Below are 24092 nucleotides of genomic sequence, written 5' to 3'. Positions count from 1 at the left end.
ATATCAAAATACTTATTTTAAAAATCAAGTTCATGGACCTCAGGTTAAGAATTCCTACTAAGGGAATCTTCAGCTTCTGAAATAAAATATCTAACTAACTAATAGGGGTAAGGAATAACCCTCCTTTTCACATGCCAGTCAGCTATATTGCCTTCACCCGATATCCAAAGAATGAACAAGAGAAACTTTGCTAGGGAAAGCTTCTAATCTGTGCCCTACAAATCATGGGAGCTCACTCTCCACTGTACTGTGACCAATGAAATGTGCTGGTTCAAGGGCTGTAAGATCTCAGCATGACTAGGTGTGCCCATGTACCTAGCACATGGAGAAAACAGATGACTGAAAATTTCCTAAAGCTGTGTTTAAAGGGAGAGATTGGGAAAATGAGAGGCTCCAGCCATAATAGACAGCAGTAGTTTTATTCATAAACTGTTGAATTGTTTACAGTTTTGCTCATAGAAGACTCCAAGGTGGCTTTATTCATAAAAACAGATTAAGGCAGATTAAGGCCCTTTATCAGGACAGCAGCAACCATTTTAGGCTATTTCAATGGGAATTGGTTATTGGAACACCTGGAAAGAGGACTGCTAGTGGGAGGCTTCTCTGTCTCTGTTCTCTGTTCTCTCTCTCTCTCTCTCTCTCTCTCTCTCTCTTTTCTGTCTCTGTCTGTCTGTCTGTCTGTCTCACTCTCTCACTGTCTCTGTCTCTCTCTAAGTTCACTAGCTGCTCAAGGGTATCTGAATGAGATATTTATGTTAATCAAATTTGGGCTTCTCAAAGATCAGATACAAAAGGAGGAGAGAGCAGAAAGGGAATTTTGTTTTAAACCTTTTCTGCTTTTGTGGTGAAACTGAGTGTATTTGTTTTCAGCCTAGCTAGAAAAGAGGCCATGGGCTAACCTCAAAGTTGTACCAAATGCCAATTGTACCAATGTACTAAATTTCACAGGGTACCATGTGAAAATGAGAATAGTTGGAGAGCTTTGGAGATCCTGGGGGTGGGGGTGGGGTACACAGGAAGAGGAGCAGAACTGTGGAGTTTTAGAATATATCATTCACTAGCAGTACGACAAGGCAAGGGGAATGTAGAGCAAGGAGCTCATTCTGTCCACTCCTTTTTAATGGACAGATTCCACTCCCAGGTGAGGTGGTTATGCTTGTCATCATCAGTAAAGAAGGACTTGTTGTGGTAAGTGCCTCGGGCCAGCATACCCTTGGGGGCTTCCTCCGGAGGTGTCAGGAACTCATACTCATCTAGCCGAGGCCCATAGCTGCCAACCATAAATGTAGCTTTGTCCACTAAAAGAAAGAAAAGTTGATTAGAGAGGTCATCATTCAGAATAACAATAAAGATAATTACCAGAGAACATACCAAATGCAAGACTATTGGTGACCATGGTTATGTAGCCTGATAGAGTGAGAAGAACTCTAGACTAGTAATAGAATGAATGTCTAGGGAATACTTGACCACCAGTAACAAACTGTATGCCCGTGGGCAAGCAATTTAACTTCTTGAAGCCTATTTCCAACATTGTGAAATGAGGAGGTTGGCCTAAATGATCTCTGAGGGTTTTCTACCTCTAAAATTTGATTATTCTGTATAAGCATAAAGCCAACCATTTATAGAGATAGGGTATTAGTTGGATAATCAGGAATTGATTCATTGATTGCTGTTTGTCCTTCTTTCTCAAAGAGGACCAATGACATCATGAAGGTGAAGTCTTAACTTGCATATGAATTGGATTTAAGTGAGGCAGAGCTACACTAAGTCATCAGCCTCACTCTCTCCTCCAGTCATCAGAGCTCAGTCAAAAGGACCCATGATGGCCCTGGATACAAGCCATCATAGTTGAAGCCAATCAGAGAATTGATAAAAGAAGGGAAGCCATGGATCAGGAAGTGAGATTAGCTACACCAAGTAGGTGGATCAGGCCACTGAGAAAAGTAGATTTAAATGGATGGATATTTAGAATAATAGTCAAGTAGAAAATAGTGAGCAGATTTCTCCAGGTGCTATTAATAGATCTGAAGGAGTAATTGTAGACCTACTATAGCCGTAACTCTTTTTTCCTCTTGCGTATCTGACACCATGCTATATCTCTATACACAGCCAAAAGAAGGCAGTTTGTTTGTTTGTTAAAATTATTTTTCTATCTATGCATTCATTCATTCATTTATTTACTTATTTTTGGGAGAGACTAGGCACTGAAGGTAGTCAATCCAGATTATTCAAGACAAAACATATCTCCTCTGGGACTTGAATAATCACTGATTTACTTGGTTTTCCAAATTCCCCGGAGAATCTCCTGATATTCTTATGTGTTCAAACTTTGGTATAGACCTGACTCCTGTAATAATAATATTGCCCCCTTACATGTGGAAAGGGCTTTTTATTTTTCAAATGCTTTCACATGCATTTGCTCATTTTGTCTTCTCTTCACAGAGGCAACATGGGGAAGCAGGCTAGATATGCAGTTGGGGATATCTGGGTTCATGTCCCACCTCTTACACTTACATTCTCTTTTCTTCATGATAATTTTAGATCATAGGTGAAGCAGCTGAGGCCCAGAGAAGTTTAACGATTGACACAAGTATTAATAACTAAGAAGAGACTAGTCCAGTATTCTTTTCACTAACGTTTACATATTGATAGAAGTTTGAAAAATGGAGTGGGGGTGGTCTCTTACCTTTAGCCCCAGTCCTGTAGGTATGCTGCACATACTTCAGCCCTGACACAATATCCTTGTTTACCTATAAGAAGGAAGTGATCCCAAGTAAGTTAATCAGAGGGTGGTCTTACAGATTTCATTATCTTCCCCCTCAGTTTTGTGCAGCTGAAGCTTTTCTCTTCAATGTCTTAGGATGAAAGGGACTGAATTTTAGACTACAGTGAATTGAAATAGTGGGAAGACAGAGACTAAGGGGCAGAGGGTAAAAAACCTAACTGCTTCCTTCACCCTTTGGGCTTGTTGGACACTATGTTACACCAAAATATTCACATATCCTCAACTAAGCATCTCTCATGGAGCTGGACTCTTGTGCTTTGGTCCTGTGGGAAAAGACATGCTCTGGTCCCTTGCTAAAGGACATGTATGAGCAATGGCTCATATGGGGTTGGCTTCTGGTCTTTTTTTAAGCCAGTCTCTTTGGGATATAGCTTTCCTTTGGACCTTAAAGAGTGGTGATGGTGGTTTTCTCTGTCCTCACCTCCTTTTCCCCAGTACCTCCCCTTTCCCCCAGCAAAGGGGGAATAGCACTTGTGAGACACAAGTCCATAGATGACTCATCTGTTTTGTGTTTCTTCTCTTAAGCTTAGATCACTGAACAGAGATCCTGAGAGATGGATATTTCCAACAGACAGTTGAAAAAATACAGCAAATTTCCACTCATATCCAACATGTATGAGGAACTGATTCAAATGTATAAAACTAAAAGCCATTTTCCAACAGATAAATAATCCAAAGATTAGAACAGGCAGTTTTCCAAGGAAGAAATCCAAGCTATCAACAACCAAAAAAACCCCTAAATAATAACTAATAACTAAAGAAATGGAAATTACAGTACAGCCTTATACTTATCACACTGACAAAGATGACAGAAGAGGAAAATGACCACTGTTGGGGAGATTGAGGGAAAACAGCCATACTAATACACTGATGGTGGAGTTGTGAAATGCTTCAGCCATTCTGGAAAACTACTTGTAGCTGTGTCCCAAAACTTCCTAAACTGTGCATACCCTTTGACTTATCTACACCACTACTGGGTTGTACAATGGGAGCAAGACTGTGGGAGCATGACCTCGAGTATCACGGGTAACATAAACAGCAAAAAGCAGCTCTGTCCCCGGGGAAAGCATGCATGTAACCCTGGGCCATCCCTGGCACTATGCCTTCTTTGTTCTGTTTCTGTATAATATCTGGCCTGGCCTAAGGGTGGTGATGGGATCTGTCATTGTCCTGCTGCTGTCCAGGACAGGCCTCATAAGTAAGCTCCCCCTGGTAAAACCATCTATGCTTCTTTCTTCCTCATCTCAGTATTCTTTTGGAGGTGGGACCATCTCACTGGATGGTCTGCCTCCTTACGTAGGCCCAGATATCAAAGAGACCAAATAAAGAGGAAAAGGGCCTGTATCTATAAAAACATTTATAGCAGTTTTTTTCCATAGCAGCCCCAAATTGAAAACCAAGTGGGTGCTCACCTATTGGAAAATGGCTCCACAGATTATGGTATATGATGATAATGAAATATTAATGTAAAATAAGAAATGACAAAATGGAAAAATTTCAGAAGAAACTGGATAGATCTTTATGAACTGATAGGGAACAAAGTGAGAAGAACCAAGAAAACAATTGATACAATGACAACATTATAAGATAAACAACTTTGAAAAACTTTAGAGTTCTGATCAATACAATGATAAACCACAATTATAGAGGACTGAACATAAAAAATGCCGCCCATTTCCTGCCAGAAAGGTGATTAATTTAAAATACAGAATGAGATACACACGTTTGGACATAAGCAACTTGGGATTTGTTTTGCTGAGTTATTAATGTTCACTCCTTTCAGTTGTGTCTGATTCTTTGTGACCCCATTTGCAGTTTTCTTGGCAAAGACGCTGGAGTGGTTTGCCGTTTCCTTCTCCAGTTCATTTTACAGATGAGGAAACTGAGGCAAACAGGGTTAAGAGACTCGCCCAGGGTTACACAGCTAGTAAGTGTCTAAAGCCACATTTGGACTTGGGCAGATGAGTTTTCCTTCGGGTCTAGCACTCTATCCATGCACCATCTAGCAGACCCTTGCTGAGTTAACACATGTGAGGTTTTTGTTTTGGCCTTTCTTTTTTATTGCTAAATTGGAAGGGAGTAGGAAAGAAAGATATTAAATGCCTTTTCAAATATATATATATATGTGTATATATATATGTGTGTGTATATATATATATATATACACACACACACATACATTTAAAAAGAAGTGTACGTTTCTAACTTCAATAGTTTGTGAGTTTGAGAGGTCAGTGGGAGGTACTTCTGAAAGTAGGCCTTTCTTGGAGGGGAAGATGGCCATGGCCAGGAGAAGGACACAATGAAAAGACTAAGAAAGCCCAACTCAGAAGCTGGTTTGGCAGAAGATTTGGATATGGGAGCTGCTCCACAACAACACAGATCTGAGATGAATGGGAATTATCTGTTGGGCTGTCTTACAAAATTGTATTTACCAGCAGGAAGTGTGGAATAACTGTGTAGGTTACTAGTTCACATTTTAAATATCTAATGATCACTTATGAGTCTTTATGTTTTAAGCATCTCTTTTTTGGTGGAGGAATTTATTAGCTATGCAGATACCTGATATCTACTATGCACATTCAACACCCTTTGCCAGAAAGGATCCCAATAATCCCTTTCAGGGGATACACTAGACATGGCCAGTTAGATGCTACAGTGGAGATAGCATGCTGGGCCTAGAGTTGGGAAAACTCATCTTCATGAGCTCAAAATCAGCCTATGACACTTCTTGGCTGTGTGACCCTGGGTGAGTCACTTAACCTTGTTTCCCTCAGTTTCCTCATCTGTAAAAGGAGCTCGAGAAGGAAATGGCAAACCACTCTAGTACCTTTACCAAGAAAACCCCCAAAGGGGTACAACTATGTTGTAGAGACATTTTCTGGGCTTCTAGGACGAGAATAATGTGCTAAAGAGTGCAGGTAAAGGCTACATTGGTACATTGGTGGGATTTAAGCTTCCCCCAGAACACTTGAGCCCAGAGCTGGAGTGGGATAGACTCCTCTAGGCTAAAGTTGACACAAACAGAGACAGAGACAGAGACATAATTTCTATAGTCTCTCACTTAATAACCACTCATGGTGAGCTCCCATTTATTTAGTTATCATCTTTATGCAGATGACCCCAATATAAGATGATGTCCACGCCCAGCCTCTCTTGTGAGCCCTAGTTTCACATCACCAACTACTCTTTGGACCTTTCAGACTGGATGTCCAATAGGCATCTCAAACTCATCACATCCGAAATAACTTATGACATTTTCCCCAAACCAGCCATATTTCTGGACTCCCATATTTTTGTCTAGGACACTTTCTTCCTTTTATTGAAGAGGTTATTTCATATACTGTCAGAAACAGGTGACAGACATATTGCTTAGTTTTACTGAACTGTTTTTTCCCCCTCTTTCTCTTAAAATCTTTATCACAAAGGATGACATGCTGGGTAGAGAAGGGAGCAAGAATTTATTTGGAAATTAATGTGACGTAAGAACAAAAGACATCAGTAAAAAGTTTTCTCTTAAAAAATTATTGGACCCTGGAGAAACAAGGAATGTTTTCTTCCTGAATTTTCAGTTTATGTGTTATAGTTCTGGTTCTCCTCTGGAGCTAGTCTTTGTGAATAGCCTGTCATATGTCAAATAGATGATGTCCACTCTGTCTCTGATTTTAAAGTGTTTTGCTTTGTTTTTTTTTTTTTTTGCTTTGTTTTTTTCCTTTGGGCTAGACCTGTGATTTCATGAGCATAGGGAACTCCTTTCCTTACATATCAGCATCTGCTCTGCAACTTTGCTTTTAAGCATTTTAGGTAAAGAGAAGGCTGAAAGGGCTGAGTTCAAATCTTGCCTAAGCCACTCACTAGTTGTGTGACCATGGGCAAGTCACTTAACCACTAGGTCAGCCTAAGTTTCCTCATCTGTAAAATGATGGAGTTGTGCTCTATGGCCTCCCACATCCCTGCAAGGTCCAAATCTATGATTGTATTATTATAGTCTTAGACAAAGGTTTGGGGGACACTGGCATGTTCAGTGAGCTGCCCAGGATCACACAGCCAATATGTATCGGAGGCAGGACTTGAACCCAGATCCATCTGACTCTAAGTTTATCTCTCCATCTGTTGTCCAGATTCTTATATGGGAGGGTGAGCTTTGGTGGGGGGGCAACTGGGGTTGACTTGCCCAGGGTCACACAGCTAGTAAGTGTCTGAGGCCACATTGGAATTCAGGTCCTCCTGACTTCAGGGCCTATGCTTTATTCACTAGCTGCCTTGTGAACTTTAAAAACTATTTTTATGGCTATATTTCAATATAATTGGTTTTCTTTGTAGTCCTATGTATTTTGTTCTATGCATTTAAACACATTGTTCTCTAAAGAGGTTTATAGGCTTCACTGGATTGCCAAAGAGGTCCAAAACACAAAAATGCTAAGAATCTCTGCTTTATTCAATGCTTTAATGCTGGTCATTTAGAAAGTCTCCTTTAAACCAGTTAGGTATATAATTACAAAGAGCATAGCCCTAAAAGGGAAGGGAGGGTGAGAAAGCTATTGCACACTTAGCACAAGTGAGTATGGCGTCTGGAGAGAAGGTTAGCATGGGGAACGTTTGCCTTCCCTATAAAGCCCTGGTGATATTCTTATGCATTTAGCATCTACTTTGCCCTCTTTTCCCATTTCATTCAGCTTTTCAATGAAAACCTGCCAGTAAATTATGAAAACATTTTCATCACCTGGCCCCTTTCTGAATTTCCAGTCTTTTGACACTTTTCTCACTTCTATGATCCAGTGATCCTGGCCTTGGTGCTCCTCAAACCCCACACTGCAATCTCCCATCTCTGGGCCTTTGGCTGTTTCCTATGCCTGAGATGTTTTCCTTCTTCATCTGTTTCTTAATTTTCCTGGCTTCCTTCAAAACTTCAAACTCACCTCCTGCCAGAGGCTTTTCCCAGTCCTCTCATTTGCTAAGGACTTCACCTTCCATCTTCTCTGCGTTAATCTTACATGTATCTCCTCATTTCCATGTTGTCTTCCTCACTAGGAGTTCCTTAAGATGAGGGACCATAGTTGTACCCCTCTGTTTCCCAAGCAGTTAGCACAGTGCCTGACATAACCAGCACTTAATAAATGCTTGTTGATCGATTTAATTCAAATTTCATTAAGCATCTATTAGTAAAATCATTTTAGAAAACAATATTCCAAAACAAAAAAAAAACTATAAAGCTACTAGGGTTACACCCAAAAGAAGGTTATTGGAGTGAATAAAGTTCTATTGATACAAAAGTATCCAAGGCAAGATCTGAATCATTTTTTAAATCATTGTTATTATTGATCTGTACCCAGGACCAGACCTTACTAAGGTGGACCTAAGTGCTTTTTTTGATTTTAGCTTTCTTCCCTTCCCTCCATTCCCTCAAAGTATCTTCTTTTAAAAATTCATTCAAAATTACTTATTGAGAACCTCCTATGAGTACTGGGTCAGCTTATTAGTCTTACGAGTACTGGGTTCATTTACTAGGCTAGCGCCCTAAAATTTCTCATTAAAGATTTATTTTGTAGGTTAAGGTCATTGTCTCTTTTAAAAATGCAAATCCTCCTGGTAGGAATGATGCATTTACTCCGTTCATCACCCATTCTGTGCTTTATCAGATCAGCTAGCTAACAAGGTGACATAAGATGGGTCCATTTTAATGTGGATAAGGAAAGGTGATTTGTGTAATATATGACACCATTAGAACATGATAGGTTCAAAGAGGGATTGTAGAAAAAAAAAGAATAGTAGTGGCCCAAAAGAAAAACAACGACCCCCACTAATTTAAAATTTTTACCTATGTCTTGGTTCTGCCTTGGTTGCCCTAAGCGGGTTTCCTGAGGGGATTCATTCTAGACCAGGGCTGTTTTTATTGAAACAATAGACAACGTATTTTGATTTGCCATTTTAGTGAGAGCTCTGCTGTAGCTGGGCTTCGTTTACTAAAGCATGTATGTAAATTTCTATGCTTGTACCGCAGGCCGCATAAGGCATTTTGGACAGCCCTGATCTAGATGAACTGATGAAGCTCTCACTGATTTGTCCTCTCTTCTTGTACCTTCCTTCCTTCCTAGACCGCACTCCCATACAGAATACGCTACCCATTCCTGGAAGCCACACCCAAGAGCTTCATCACAATTTAGTTGTTTAGATCTCTTTTGTCACAATCTCCTCAATTAAGTTTTTTCATTTTATGTGCTTTTGAGAGCTTGATCATTTAGATTTCATTGCTCAGATGTCCGAAACCTCAACTGACAAATGTTCAATGTTATATGATAATAAGATCATAGACTCAGAGACCTTGGAAGAACCTTGGAGGCCATATAGTCCAATCCCCTCATTTTACAGTTGAGGAAACTGAGGAAAAGAGATGGTATGTGACTGAGGAAAGACGATGGTATGATGGTAAGTGATGGTATGTATTATCTAAACTGGCTGATTACTATTCAAGTTCCCCAAATAATGATATATCAACCATACTTCAGGTCACCGTGGTGCATAATCTTGGAATCATCCTTGACTTTTCCATTTGTCTCACCCGGACCCTCCCCTGCTAGTACTTTCCAATGCTTATTGAATCTACATCTCTTGAATGTGCCCCCTTCTCTCCACTTACACAACCTCTATCCTAGTTCAGACCGCTTTCCTGAATTATTTTAAGAGCCTCCTAATTGGTCTCCCTGCTCTCAGTCTTTCTTCTCTCTTCAACTGACCCTCTCCATAGTTGTGAAAATGACATTCCTCAAATACAGATCTTGGAGGCAGGGTAGTATAGTGAAAAGTATGCTGAATTTGGAATCAGAGGACCTGGGTTCAAATCCTCCTCCTTCTACTTAATACCTGTATGACATTGGACAAATAACATTGCCTCTCTGGATTTCCGTTTCCTCTTCTGTAAAATAAGGGTGTAAGGCTAGGTTCCTTCTAGCTCCAAATCTGTGATTCAAAAATCCAGGTCACCCGTCTTCTCAAAAATCTTCAGTGGCTACCTGATGCCTCTAGTATAAAATATAAAATCCTCATGCTGGCATTTAAAGCCTCCACATTCTGGATCTCACCTACCTTATTTCTGATCCAGTTGAATTGGTTTGCTAGCTATTCCCCACATGTGACAATCCATCTTCCTCTGGAAGTGGAATGTCCTTGCACAGGTAGCCCCTCAAATCTACAATGCCCTACAACTCCCTCTCAGAGTATCTCTATCTTGAGAGCATAGCTCAAGTACCAGCTCCTACATAACGCTTTTTGCAATTATTAGTACTCCCTCTTGGAAATATTTTATATGATACTTTTAATTCGCTTCAATTCAATCAGTATTTTTAAACTCCTACCATGTGCCACTACTGTGTTAGGTGTTAAAGATGAAAATCAAACAAAAAGAAAATGAAACAGTTCCTGCCTTCAGGGAAGTCACAGTCTGGGAGTATGTAACACATCCAGAAGTAAGTACAAAGTACTCTTCTCCTAGTCTGACTGGAGAAGTACACAATTGAAGGAGGGCAGTACATGATAAGTAACACATTAGTGGTACAAAGCAGCATTGTGCCATAAGGACTTAGACAAGTCAATGATCATCTCTGGTGGAGAAATCAGTAAAGCCTTTTTAGAGGAGGAGAACATTTGAGCTATTCTTTGAAGGATGGGCAAAATTCCTTTTAGTATCATTATCATGTAACATTCTTTCTAGATCCCCGAGGGTTACTCCTTGTAACAAAGAACAAAAAATAGAGGGGGAAAATAGCAGTTTGGGAAAATTAACCAACACAGCAACAGAGCCTGACAGTCAATATGATGTTCTTCTCTCACTGTCCCTCAGATCGGCAAAGAAAAGATGAAGATTCATCTTCTCCTCCCTTCTTTAGGAGTAAGCTTAATCTGTATAATTACATAGCATCAAGTTGTGGGTTTGTTGTCATTTCCATTTATATTGCTGGAGTCATTGTGTGTATTGTTTTCCTGGTTCAGCTCACATTACCTGGCATCATTTCCTGTAAGTCTTTCCATTCTTCTCTGTGTTCTTTATAGTCACGGTTTCTTAAAACACACTACTATCCAATTACATTCATGTAACACAATTTGTTTAGCTATTGTCCAATTGGTAATACCTACTTTGCTTCCAACTCTTTGCTACTACAAAAAGTGTTACAGATATTTTGGTGTATACGGAACTTTTCTGTCTACCTTTTAGCCTCTTGATTTATATCCTTGGCAGTGGCACCCATAGATCAAAGGATGGGATCATTTTTGTCATTTTTTTCCTTGACATTAATTATCAATTGCTTTCTAAAATGGTCAAACCAGTTCAGAACTCTACTAGTCAGTGGTGTGCTGATAAATGTTTAGTAACAAGCTCTTTAGGGAAAAAATTGTGCATAACATATTTTAAGTTTAGTCTTCATTATTAACATTTTATCCATCATTTTCTTAAATCTAGACAATCAACAAAATATTAACTGAAGTCCTCATTTATAGTGTTTGCTGATTTCTGAGGTGTAACTGCTCACAGGAAAATTTAACAGTCGACTCTTATAAGCCAGTCAGAGCTGGTTCCTGTACCTGACTTTCTACAACACTTGATGGATCTGATTTCTATAGGCAGAGGTGTTTGAAGTGAGATGGAAGAGGACAGTCCAGACAGAAGTAGTGCATGGCAAGATGTAGAGACCCTTAAATAATTTATACATCATAAATACCAACATCCCAACTCAATTTACTTACTTTGAAATTAATTTTGACTCTATATTCAGCTCCTTCCTTTAGCACAAAGACCTTTTTCTTCAGAGCTTCAAGATCCCCTGTGGAGGTAAATTCAAGATGATAATTTCTGATCATAGTGTTACATAATTTAGAAAGGAAAAGACCTCAGAAATCATCTATCTATTCTCATCATCTTTTCTACAGATGAGAAAACTGAGGCCCCAAAAGAATAAATGTGTCATCCAGGTTTAACAATATAGTTAACATTGATATGGCTTTAAATATATTACCTTTCTGTTCCCTGAACAAGACACTCCATCACCTACCTCAATGCTTTTTCACTGACAGTCCTCCATTCCTAGGATTCTCTCCCTCCTTATTTCTACCTCCTGGCTTCCCTGCTTTCCTTCAAGTCTCTACTAAAATCCCATCTTCCACAATAAGCCTTCTTCAGGCCTGCTGAATATTAGTTTCCTCCCATCTGTTCCCAAATAGATGTTTGGCTGTTGTCTCCCCAACTAGAACGTGAGCTCCTTGAAGGCAGGGACTGGTTTTTACCTTTCTTTGTGTTCCCAGAACTTATATAAGGAATGGTGTTTAATAAATGCTTGTTGACTTATCTCATATGACTCGTTGACTTTATCTCACAATGATACCCCCTTGACACAGGTGCTCTTATTATGTCCATTTTAAAGATAAAGAAACCAGGGCTCAGAGTGATGACTCCTCAGTCACACAGCTAGTAAGGTCAAAAACAGAAGTCAATGCCAGTTCTCTCCCGACTCCACCCCTAGCATTCTTCTCACTGCACTATTTCTCTGTTAAGTAATCAGGATTCATATATAATATATGCCTCTGTAACATTGATGCATATATAATACATACACACATATATGTATGCACATATACTGAATAGATAGCATACATACAATACATACACATATACAATAGACACACACACATTTTATATATGCCAAATAGATACCAAAAATTTTTGGAATAAGAAAAAAGACTATTAATAATTGGGGTTTTTTTTGGCGGGGGGGCAGGGGGAGTGACCAAGGTTTCAGACCAGGAAAAGGCTTCAAGTAGGCACCTTAGCTGAGATTTAAAGTGAGTCAGGTATTCCAAGAGGAGAAAGTAAGGAGGGAGAACATTCCAAGCATTGCGGCCTGCCTCTTCGAAGTTAAGGAAGTGGAAGATTGAGCACCATTTATAGGTGATAGTAAGTAGGTCAGTGTGGGTGGCATGTAGGGTATGTGAAAGGAAGTGATGTGAATCAGTACAGAAAGATTGGTTGGAGCCATATTTTGCATTCAGAATTCAGGAGTTTATAGTTTATCCTAAAAGCAATAAAGAGCCATTGAAACGTGAGCAGGGAATTGGTATGGTCAGTCCTGTGCTTTTGGAATTAGTAATCTTGCAGGTGTAAGAGAAATTGGATAGGAGATAGACTTTCTAGAAGATCTGTGAATTTCAAAGATTTGCAAAATGCAAACATGGCATAACTTGCTATTGATCATTAATATATCAAGATGCATTTTGCTTGGAAAAGAAAAATACTATTTCCTTTTTTTTGGTAGTTTAAACAGAGAAATGGAAAACTTAATTGTTCTTCTCTGCTGTGTGAGTCTGGCCTTGCACATCTTTGAACATAGTGAGTATAGTTGGCTGAGTGAATGAAACCAACCATGTGGGCTGTATTATACATTTCTAGGTATGTTTTTTTTCCTTTAGCTTCATTCTGTTTTTGACTGACCTTATTTTGTGAAGTGAAAGCCACACCTGACAACAGTTAGAATATTTCACACAGGAAGAGGTTGGTTACAGTCCTAGTAAGAGAGACATTTTCTTTCTGGAACAGACAGAAGCATTTTGGGGTAGTTGAGTTGGCAGTATTGTGCCTTGTGCCTTGCTCGGGTGGTTTCAGTTGAACAGGAAGTCTATCTGCTCAATTTCTTGTTTCCTCCCTCTGGCAAAAAGTCCTTATATGGTAAAGTGTGAATCTTTACAGCTCTGCCCCTACTGTCCTTTTGTCTGTCTCATAAGAGTCCGACTTTTGATTTCAGGCTAAGATAGGGCCTCACTATGTGCACCAGGCAAAACTGTGAAGTATGCCAAGTTTGTTTTCTGTGCCTCTGCTCTTCTTGGTTCTATAACTTTCCTGCACTTCCCTTAGGCTTGAGTAGTATCCTCATGTTCTCAACCTCCCCTTCTCAAAACAAACAAACAAGAACTTAAGACTCAGAAAAAGACCCTGAGCTCATTCACAGTCTTAGACTGATAATCAATCCTAAATGGAAACTAGTCTTAATTTCCTTCCAAGTTTGGACTTGACCTCTAAAGTTCTTCTAGCTCTAATCCATTCAGTTCAGTTCAATTAAACAAAAAATGATTAAGCATCTAACTACATACAGGGGCAGCTAGGTGGTGAGTGGATAGAGGGCTTAGCCTAGATTCAGGAAGACCTGAGTTCAAATCTAGCCTCAGACACTTACTAGCTGTGTGACCCTGAACAAGTCACTTAACCCGTTTGCCTCAGTTTCCTCATCTGTAAAATGAACTGGAGAAGGAAATGGCAAACCACTCCAGGATCTTTGCCAAGAATATCCCAAATGGCATCACAAAGAGTCAGACATGACTGAAACAACTGAACAACAGCAACGCACAGGAATGGTGCCAGTTCGTGGAGATGCAAAGCCAAAAACAAAATAGTCTCTTCCCCCAGTGACCTTGCAGTCTCCAGTAGGAGGAACATAACACGTAGCCAGGTAAGCAAATAAAACGTATATTAAGATTAATTTCAAGAGGAAGAGAGTAGCAATAACTGGGAGAAACAGGAACAGCCTCCTATAGGAAGAGGCGCCTGATGTGTCCTCTCAAGAAACCATTCAAGGATTCTATAAGACAGGGGTGAAGGGAAACTACATTCCAGATGTGGGAGGACCGCTTGTGCAGAGGTATAGAGGTAGGAGATCAGAATAGCCCATAGAGGGGACAGCTACTAGAACAATTTGACTGGAAGAGAGAGCAGGGAGGTGGGAGAAGGAGTAAAATGAAATAACAATGCACTAGGCTTAGGATTTTGTATCTTATCCTAGAGGCGATGGAACAAAGGAACTGACATCTTTCCAAGCCTGGAAACCTAAAGTTAAAGTAATGAGTCTAGCATAGTGGACTTTGGGGCATTATTAAAGAAGTGGTAGAGTTATTGGGGAGGCAGCAGGTTTTCTCACACCAGAAATCCTATCATTCCTCCCATCGGGGCACATATAGGATGTATTTATTAGTTCTGTCCTACGTGGCCTCGTTCAAGTGCATTGCTTTCTTTACGTTTTTGTAAGTTTTTATTCTTAATAAAGACAACATTCCCAGAGGGAATGCTCAAGTAAGTGCTGAATTGTCCACATTTTTCCATCAGCAGCCTTGCTACATGAAAATAAATTCTGTTCTCATTTTTCTGTCAATAATAGAATGAAGGCAACAGGAAGGTACAAATGGTTTTACTGCTCCAATCCTAGCAACATATTTAAATAGACAGAAGTAAGTCATCACAGGGGTCTTTCTTGAGTTTGGTGTGACACTATGCGTTCTGTGGATGACGAATTGTTCCCTTTTTCCTAACAACTTCTATACGGCACAAAGCTACTTCTCTGGCTTCTTCGCTGTAGAAAATCCGTTGATGATTTGCTTCTTGTATAAAGACCTTCCCCAATCACCTCCCTAGACTCTCAACGAGTCCATCAGAAGAAGGTAAATGTATTTACTCACCAGTAAGGTCCATAGTGATTGGTCCTGGAGCAGTGTCACAGACTAGGGTGAGTCGAGTGACTACTACATTGGGAGCAGTTGGATCTGCAGAATCCAAAAAAAAAATATTAAGCAGTTGGTTAAAGCACAGAGACGGTAGATGTGTGTGTATGTGTATGTGTGTGAAAGAGACAGAGACAGAGACAGAGAAACAGAAACGGAGAAAGAGGGACAGAGATGGAGACACACATGGAGAAAGACAAAAGAGACAGAGAGACGGAATATTTTTTCTGAGAAAACAGTTCAATTTAATAAACGTTAAATGCTTACTATGTACTAGGCTGGGTATTGGGGGCAGTGGAAATGATAAAAATTAAATATTCCCTGCCTTCAAGTGGGTGGGGGTATAACATAAAAGTAAATAAGTACAAAGTATAAAAAAAGGCATGCATAGTAATTTCAAGAGGGAGAAAGTGCCAATAGCTGCCCTGTATGACAGCCGTGCTGAGCCTAAGCTCAGGACTCTACTAGGTGGAAATGAGGGAGTTCACTCCAGGCATGGAAGACACTATATGCAAAATGATGGAGGCCAGAGATGGAATATCATGTTCAGAGGGCAGCTAGCTGGCAGGGTGGTCTGAATGGAATGGGAAGTAGATGGAAAAGGCCATGAAGAGCTAGGCCAAGAATGCTAAGTGTGAGGGTTACGAGGAGAGGGTCTACCTGGATTTTGGGGGTGAGAGAAAGAAAAGATAAAGAGGGAGAAAGATGAAGAGGGAAAGAGGAGGAGGAGATAAGAGATTGGGGAAAAGAAAGAAGAAGAGAGAAAGTTTTATTTCCACGTGTAACTCCAGGATACTTTCTACTCTATATGCCACCTAGTTATTTCTACCTAAAAAAAAGACTGCTCACGTGATTAACCCTATACCACATTTTTCAGCGTAGGCCACTTTTCCAAGGGCACGTCCCTAAGGACCTCCATTTATCAGTTGCTCATAGTGATAGCAACATACCCTGCCCCCCTCCCCAAGATCCCCACCACATACCTGCTACCACAGGCCCATCTCCTAGCAGAGTTTTCTTGTACTTGGCAAGACTTTCATCATCTTTGTCCATCTCCTGCAGCTCCTTTAGAGACTTCTGCGGAGGGGGCTTGTAATTAAGCTTGCCATCCAGGTCATCCTCCTCCTCCTCCAGGTGTGCTTCTGGGTCCTTTTCTGTCATTGTGATCTACTGCACAGAGAGGAGGAGGAAGGCCGGAGGAAAGAGTCAGTAGATGTGAAGGATCTGTGCTCTGCTATGAGCACAGTTCCTGCCCTGATTCAGTAGGAGAATTCAGTTCAGTTCAATGGGGAATTTAATATGTACTAAGTCCTATGCAAATTATCTGGCACTGCCTTCAAGGAGCTTACATTCTATTGTAGGGGTGGGGAGTGGGGAGGAACAACATGTATACAAATAAATGGAAAATATATACAAAATAAATTCAAAGTAGTTTCATGGCGGGGGTGGGAGTTGGGGGGGAAGCAGAGAACAATAAGAAGTGGAAGGGTCAGGAAGGGCCTTAACTAAGCCTTAATGAGAGCTAATAATACCAAGATGAGGAGGTAAGGAAATAGAGTATTCCAAGCATGGGGTAATAGCCTGTGCAAAGATGAGAGAATGGATGCTATCTACAGAGGACAGAAAGCAGGTTTTTTTGGTTCAAATATAGAGTGTATGATGGGGAATAATGTGAAATCAGTCTGAAGAGATTGACTGGAATCAAACTGTGAAGGGTATTCAATGCCAAACAGAATAATTTGAACTTTATTCTAAAGGCAACAGGTGGGGACTCATGGAGGGGGGAGGGGTGCTCGGAGGGGGAAGGATGTGATAGTTTAGGGATGACTAAGCTATAGGGTGTAGGCAGCTAAGAGGTGCAGTGAATAGACTGCTAGTCCCGGAGTCAGGAAGCCTCATCTTCCTGAATTCAAACCTGGCCTCAGACACTTCCTTGCTGTGTGACCCTGGGCAAGTCGTTTAACCCTCTTTGCCTTAGTTTCTTCATCTGTAAAAGGAGCTGGAGAAGGAAATGGAAAACCACTCCAGAATCTTTGCCAAGAAAACCCTAAATGGGGTCACCAAGAGTCAGATACGACTGAAAAATGACTGAACGAGAACAACCATCTATAGGGTAAAATATTGCTAACTTAAATATCTGTATAGCCTGCCACATGTCAGCAAGTTGCTAGGGTAGTGGCAAGAGAGTTAGACATGGAGTCGAGAAGGCCCGAGTTCAAATCTGACCTCAGATGCTTAATACCTGGGCAAGTCCCTTAACCTGTCAGTCTCCATCTCCTTATCTATAAAAGGAAGAATTTGGACTCGGCGACCTCTGAGGTCTTTATGCTTCTATTTATGCCTCTACGGCCCTATCTGTCAGATCATGTCAAGGAGAATAAAAAGAACTTAACTAGGCGGAAGCAGTGACAGTTTACAAGAGGAGATAGGAGATCTGTTGAGTTGAATCGTTGAGAATCACATCACTTTTGGTTTCTAAGAAACCAGAAACAAAGTTAGGGAAACAATTTGGAAATTAAGCCAAACCTCAGGCTTGAAGAAGGACCTTTTTACAGGATAATTTTAAAAAGCCTCCCCCTCCTCCTCCATACCTTGGCTCAACAATTCCTTTCCAGTTTGATTACAAGGACAACAAAATGTCAGTGTTTCATAACTCAGAAAACAGTTCTCATTGCAGTGCACAGGTCTGTTTCCTGTACAGGAAGGAAGCATGTGGCTTATTCCTGCGGCAACTCTTGCCTTAGCTTGAGAACCATTTAGAGCTCAAGAGTTTTGCTTTTGGAATTTAGTAGAAAAAGAGGTCTTAAACAATCAAACCACAGAAAATGAAATTTGACAAGTCATAAAGGAGATACCAAAGAATAAAACAATGCTGGTCCAAGGCAGATGTAAAGGAGAATTCTATCAAATACAAAAATATCAATTAAAAACCTCTGCTTCATAAATTATTCACAAAATAGAGAAAGAAAGCATTATATAAAATTCATTTCTAGACAAATATGGTTTTATTAGCTAATCCATGGAAGTAAAGAAAGAAAACCATAGACCAAAATTCCTTATTAACGCATTGATGAGTACTGATCCAAAAATGTCACATAAATTCCTAGCAAAGAAACTATCTGTCATAATCAAGTTGGATTTATATTAGGGATTCAAGATTGTTTCAATATAAAAAAAACAGTTCACATAAAACTAAACTATGATTATATCAAATTCAGAAAGGATCCCAGAAACATTTATTCATGCTTAAATTCTAAAAAGTATAAACATACAAGAGTCATTGTAATGATAAATTACACACACACGCACATACAAATAGGTATGTGCGTGTGTGTGTGTGTGTGTGTGCCCAAACCAAGCATTATTTGCAACAGGGAAACATTAGAAGCTTTTCTAATAAATACAACAGTAAAATAAGGATGCTCCCACACCTCACTGTTTTTTAATGTAACTCTAAACATGTTAGCAATAGTAATAACAAGTAAACGAAATTAAAGGGATAAACACTGCCAAAGAGAAGATAATTGTTACTATTTGCAGATGACTTAGGAAACTCCAGAAAATTAGGAAAGAGTCGAATTGAGACAATAGCTTCTATAAAGTAGCAGCATACAAAATAAATCCACAAAATTGTCATTATTTCTATATAGGAATGACAAATTCTTGGAAACAATAATAGAGAGGAAAACCCATTCAAAAGAGATACAAAATGAACAAAGTATTTGGTTATTAACCTATCAAGGCAATTCAAGATCCATAAATACAATTACAAAGCACAAAGAAATGAATAAGAACAAATAATTGGAGGAGTATTTGTTGCTTATGGTTGATGCATTTCAATAGGCTAGAAATGATGTTACTAAGTTAATTCACAAATTTAGTGCCGTGCCAAATCAAGTTATCAAAAGGTTACTTTATAAAGCTAAACAAAATAGAATTTTAAGGAAATAAAGAAGGAAATGAAGGAGGAGCTTTTGGACCTCAAATTACATTTTAAAGCATTAATCATCAAAATTACTGGTTCCAGTTCAAAAGCAGAAAAATAGATCAGTGCAAGAGGATCACAGACAATCAAACTTAACAACCCAATGTTCAATTAACTTAAGTATATAAACCACTTGATAAAGAGCTTTCTATTTAGAATCTAGAATTTAGAAAATTTAGAAAAAATTAAAAAATAGTTTGGTAGCAAGTAGGTTTAGACCAACACTTTAGTCTAAATATAACACAATAAAACTCAAAGTGACTATACAATCTTAATATAAAAGGTGACTTTAAAAAAATAGAAGACAATAACATCATGTACCTTTCATGGCTTTTGATAGGAGGAGAATTCTTTGTTTTAAAATAATTTTTACTGATATCTTTGTCTTTACATTGCTTAAATTTCACCCTTATATGCCTCCTTTTCTTCCTCCCTTAAATCCATTCCATATAACAAAGATTTTTTTAAGAAAAAAGAAAAAACGAAGAGAAAAAAATCAGCAAAATCTATCAGTACATCAAAAAATTCAGACAATATATTCAATGTTTTACACATACACACACACACACACGCGCACACACACACCTCCACAAAAGTGTAGTAGAAGGTGTTTTCTCATGTCTCTTCTTTGTCAGTCAGTTAATAAACCTTTACTAAGTGTCTACTATACTAATGTTGAGCTGTAGGGATACAAAAAGAGGCAAAAGATAGTCCTTGCTCTCAAGGAGCTTAAAATCAAAAGGGGGAAACAACATGTAAGTATATACAAAGCAAGCTATATACAGGATAAATAGGAAATAATTAACAAGGTGAAGGTACTAGTCTTAAGAAGGGTTGGGAAGGGCTTCCAGTAAAAGACAGGATTTTAGTTGGGACTTAAAGGAGGCCAGAGAAGTCAGTAGACAGTTGGAGAGGAAGAGCATTCTAGGCATTGGAGAACAGCCAGTGAAAATTCCTGGAGCAGAGAAATGGAGTAACTTGTTTGTGAAACAGCAAGGAAGTGTCTTTGGATTTGAGTATATGGAAGGGTGAGGGGTGAAGTAAGGTGTAAGAAGACTGAAGAGGGAGGAGGGGGAGGCTAAGTTATAAAGAGATTTGAATGCCAAATGGAGTAGTTTGTATCTGATCCTAGAGGCAACAGGGTGGGGGAGAGGTTTGGGGAGCAGGGAGGGTAGGAAAATAATTTTGGTGACTGAATGGAAGACAGATTGAAATGAAGAGATACTTGAGGCAGGTAGACCAGCAGAGTATTGCAATAGTCTAGACATGAGGAGAGAAGGGGGTATATTTGAGATATGCTGTGAAGGTACAATCAGTAGGCCTTGGTGACTGATTAAATATGGGGGATAGGAGGAATCAAATATGACTCCTAGATTGTGAGCCTGAGGTTTTGGGAGGATGATGTTGCCCTCTACAGTAATAGGGAAGTTAGGAGGAGTAGAGGGTTGAAGGGAAAAGAGAATGGGTTCTGTTTTGTACATGTTCAGTTTAAGATGTCTACTGGACATTCAGTATGAGATGTCTGAAAGGCAAGTGGAAATGTGAGACTGGAGTTCAACAGAGAGGTTGGGGCAGGATAGGTAGATTTGAGAATAGTTTGTTTAGAGATGGTAATTAAATTTATGGGAGCTGATGAGGTCACCAAATGAACTAATATAGAGGGAGAAGAGAGGAGGGCCCAGGACAGAACTCTAACCAGCAGTTAGAGGACCATCGTCTGGAGAAGGATCTGGAGAGACCAGATAGGAAGGACACTTAAAGACTATCAAAGGACATGATCTGGAGAAAGATCTGGAGAAATCAGATAGGAAGGAGGAAAACCAGGAGAAAGTGATTGACAGTGTCAAAGGCAGAAAGAGGTCAAGGGGAACAAGGATTGATAAAAATGCCTTTGGATGTGGCAACTAAGAGGTCACTGGTGACTTTGGAGAGAGCAGTTTTGGTGGACTGATAAAGTCAGAAGCTGGATTATAATGAATTAAGAAGAGAGTAAGAGGATGAGGAGTCAGTCTTCTGTGTAACTTTATAACGTTCATTTTCAATAGATTTATGCTTTTTCATTTACATTGTCAGATTTATTGTGTATATTGCTTTCTTGGCTCCACTTACTTCACTTTGCATCTGTTCATGTACATTTTTCTGTGCTTTTCTGTATTCATCATATTCATTGTTTCTTACAGCATCATAAAAACTCCATTACATCTATGGTTTAAAATGACTGAAATCTTAATTGTTGTACTTTGTTTTCAATTCTTTGCTACTACAAAAAGTACTATTATAAATATTTTGATGAAGGTGGAGATTTTTTTATATATACCTAGGGTATATGCCCAGCAATAGAATTTTGGAATCAAAGGTTCATTTTTTAGCCCTTTTATTTGCATATTTTCAAATCTTTTTTCCAGACTGTTGAAAACGGTGAACTAATTCACACCTTCACCAGTACAGCATTAGTACGCCAGTCATCCCACAACCCCTCCAATATTGACTATTGCCATCTTTTGTCATCTTTGTCAATATGCCAGGTGGGAAGTTAAACCTTCAAGTTATTTTGATTTTAATTTCTCTTATTAATGATTTCAAGCATTCTTTCATGTGATTAAGTATAGTTTTATTAAGTATATTTTGAAATTCTTCCTTTGAGAACTATTTGTGCATTGACCACTTATCTATTGACTTTTGATTTTATGTTTTTCTTTTAGATAACTATATGTCTGGGTATACCAAGCCATTATTCAAACAATTTGCTACAAAGATTTTTTGTTTGAGATTTAGAAGTGATATTCCTATGGGGTGAAGAGGCAAGGGAGAGAGCCAAATAGGGGACTGAGGTGATCAAAAAAGATAAAATAGGTCATTTTAATTACATGCCAATGTAATTAAATAGGTTTTGCATTAATAAAATCAACATATCTTGGATAAGAATGGAAAATGTTTAATGGGGAAAACATCTTTGCATCAATATTTGTAAAATCTGATATGTAAGATGTATATGGAATTAATAAAAACATATAAGACAAAAACGGTTAAAGGAAATGAACCAAAAATTCTCCAAAGAAGGCTTTCAAACTATGAACAGTCAGATAAATGAATGGTCCAAATTAATAATAAAAGGAAACATACAAATCAAAACAGTGCTGAGATTTTACCTCATACTTAGAAAACGAGTAAAACTGATAGAACGGAAATAGTCTTTTTTAAGAGAAGGCAGGAAGACAAACACATTAACACACTCTTAATAAGGTTATGTCTAACCATTCTAGAAATCAATTTAGAATTGATGTTAAAAAGTGATTAAAATACTCATATCCTTTGACCCAGATCCTCCAATGCTAGGTAGTGACCTCCAGGGAAATCAAAGACTAAAAGAAAGTTCTCATATATATCAAAATATTCATGGCAACATTTTTTTGTGATAAAGAACTAGAAGCAAAGTAGATACCCATTGATAAGGGCATGGCTAAGTATATTATAGTACATGAATATAATTAAGAAACTATAAATAAGAACTTAAGCATAGGAAAACATGAAATTATTTTCGTTGTTTTTCAGTCATGTCTGACTTCAGGACCACATCTGGGGTTTTCTTGGCAGAGATACTGGAGTGGTTTGTCTTTTCTGTCTTTAGCTCATTCTACAAATGAGGAAACTGAGGCAAACAGGGTTAAGTGACTTGATCAGGGTCACATAGCTAGGAAGTATCTGAAGCTGGATTTGAACTCAGAAAGATGAGTCTTCCTGACTCCAGACCCAGCACTGTATCACCTGTGCCACATAGCTGCCCCATATAAATACAGAGTGAAATAAATGCATCTAGGAAAATAACATATAAAATTACTACAAATATAAATTGAAAGAGCAACAACAAAATTGAAACTAAATGTTATGTAATTGTAAATAACCAAGGGTTAGCCCCAGTAAAGAGATGAGAAAATGCATTTTTTCCTCATTAATGGCCAAGGTGGGGACCATGGGTGTGGATTATTACGTAAACTGAATTGCCTTTGAAATGTTTAGTTTTGGTGAACTGCCTTTCTCAAACTTTCTTTTAAAGTATTTTTTTTTACTAAAGGAAAGCTCAGTGGAGAGTAATGGGGAAAGTGACATACTTAGAAATTAAGGTGACATTAAAACAAAAGGTTTCAATAAATTAAAATGTTAAAAGTAAAAGTAGTCAGAAGTCACCCTGAACAGTACTTCCCAAGACTTCAAAATGAAAATGAAGTGGTGAGTATTATTGATGGATGCAGTAGATAGTAGCTGGCTTCATGAACTTCATAGAGTAACAGAATAAAAGCTGAAAAGCAAGTAAAGATAGTCATCTATTTGGTTATGGCCAAGGATGTCTGATGCATATGTGGGAACCAGGTGCTCAGAATTTGAAGTTACTCTAGAATAATGGCTTTGAGACAAAGCTCACTTGTGTGGCAATAGAATGGAGGTGCCAGGGTCCCTTTACTACAGCTAGAATGCCAGAATAGTGAGGTATAGGTGACCTTATGTCTCCTTCATCTCTAAGTTTATATGATCCTGTCTAAACAGATATTATTTTTGTCCAAATAGTGCAATAAGCCTAATCTTTAACATTAAATGAGTCTGGGGATCAGAGGAGAATTGGAAGAGTCATGTGATGTTGATAGAGTCAGACAGAGAATGTTCAGGAATATATCACAAGAAACTAGTTTATTCTAAATAAGACAAGGGGAAAAAAGATAGTAAGCTACATTGACCAGAGATCTTGGTGTGGTAAAAAGCCCACACTGGATTTGGATCAGAAGAATAGGAATAAGA

The 24092-nt window shown here is 38.8% G+C and overlaps 1 protein-coding gene across 1 annotated transcript in view; it reads right to left on the bottom strand.

Annotated features, from left to right (window-relative positions):
* Window positions 1-398: 398 nt before the first annotated feature.
* Window positions 399-24092, bottom strand: part of ARHGDIB (Rho GDP dissociation inhibitor beta) — a 31481-nt gene continuing 7787 nt past the window's right edge. Inside the window, exons 2-6 of the mRNA XM_036762111.1 lie at window positions 16300-16486; window positions 15275-15358; window positions 11525-11601; window positions 2687-2750; window positions 399-1298 (exon numbers count right to left, since the gene is read on the bottom strand). Coding sequence (XP_036618006.1) covers window positions 1099-1298; window positions 2687-2750; window positions 11525-11601; window positions 15275-15358; window positions 16300-16477 — 603 coding nt within the window. The 5' untranslated portion in view covers window positions 16478-16486 and the 3' untranslated portion in view covers window positions 399-1098. The remainder of the gene's footprint in view (window positions 1299-2686; window positions 2751-11524; window positions 11602-15274; window positions 15359-16299; window positions 16487-24092) is intronic.

This window comes from Trichosurus vulpecula, chromosome 5 (assembly GCF_011100635.1).
Source record: "Trichosurus vulpecula isolate mTriVul1 chromosome 5, mTriVul1.pri, whole genome shotgun sequence".
NCBI classification, from domain to species: domain Eukaryota; kingdom Metazoa; phylum Chordata; class Mammalia; order Diprotodontia; family Phalangeridae; genus Trichosurus; species Trichosurus vulpecula.
The sequence above is the reverse complement of the archived record's forward strand: the minus strand, read 5'-3'. Positions and strand labels throughout refer to the sequence as shown.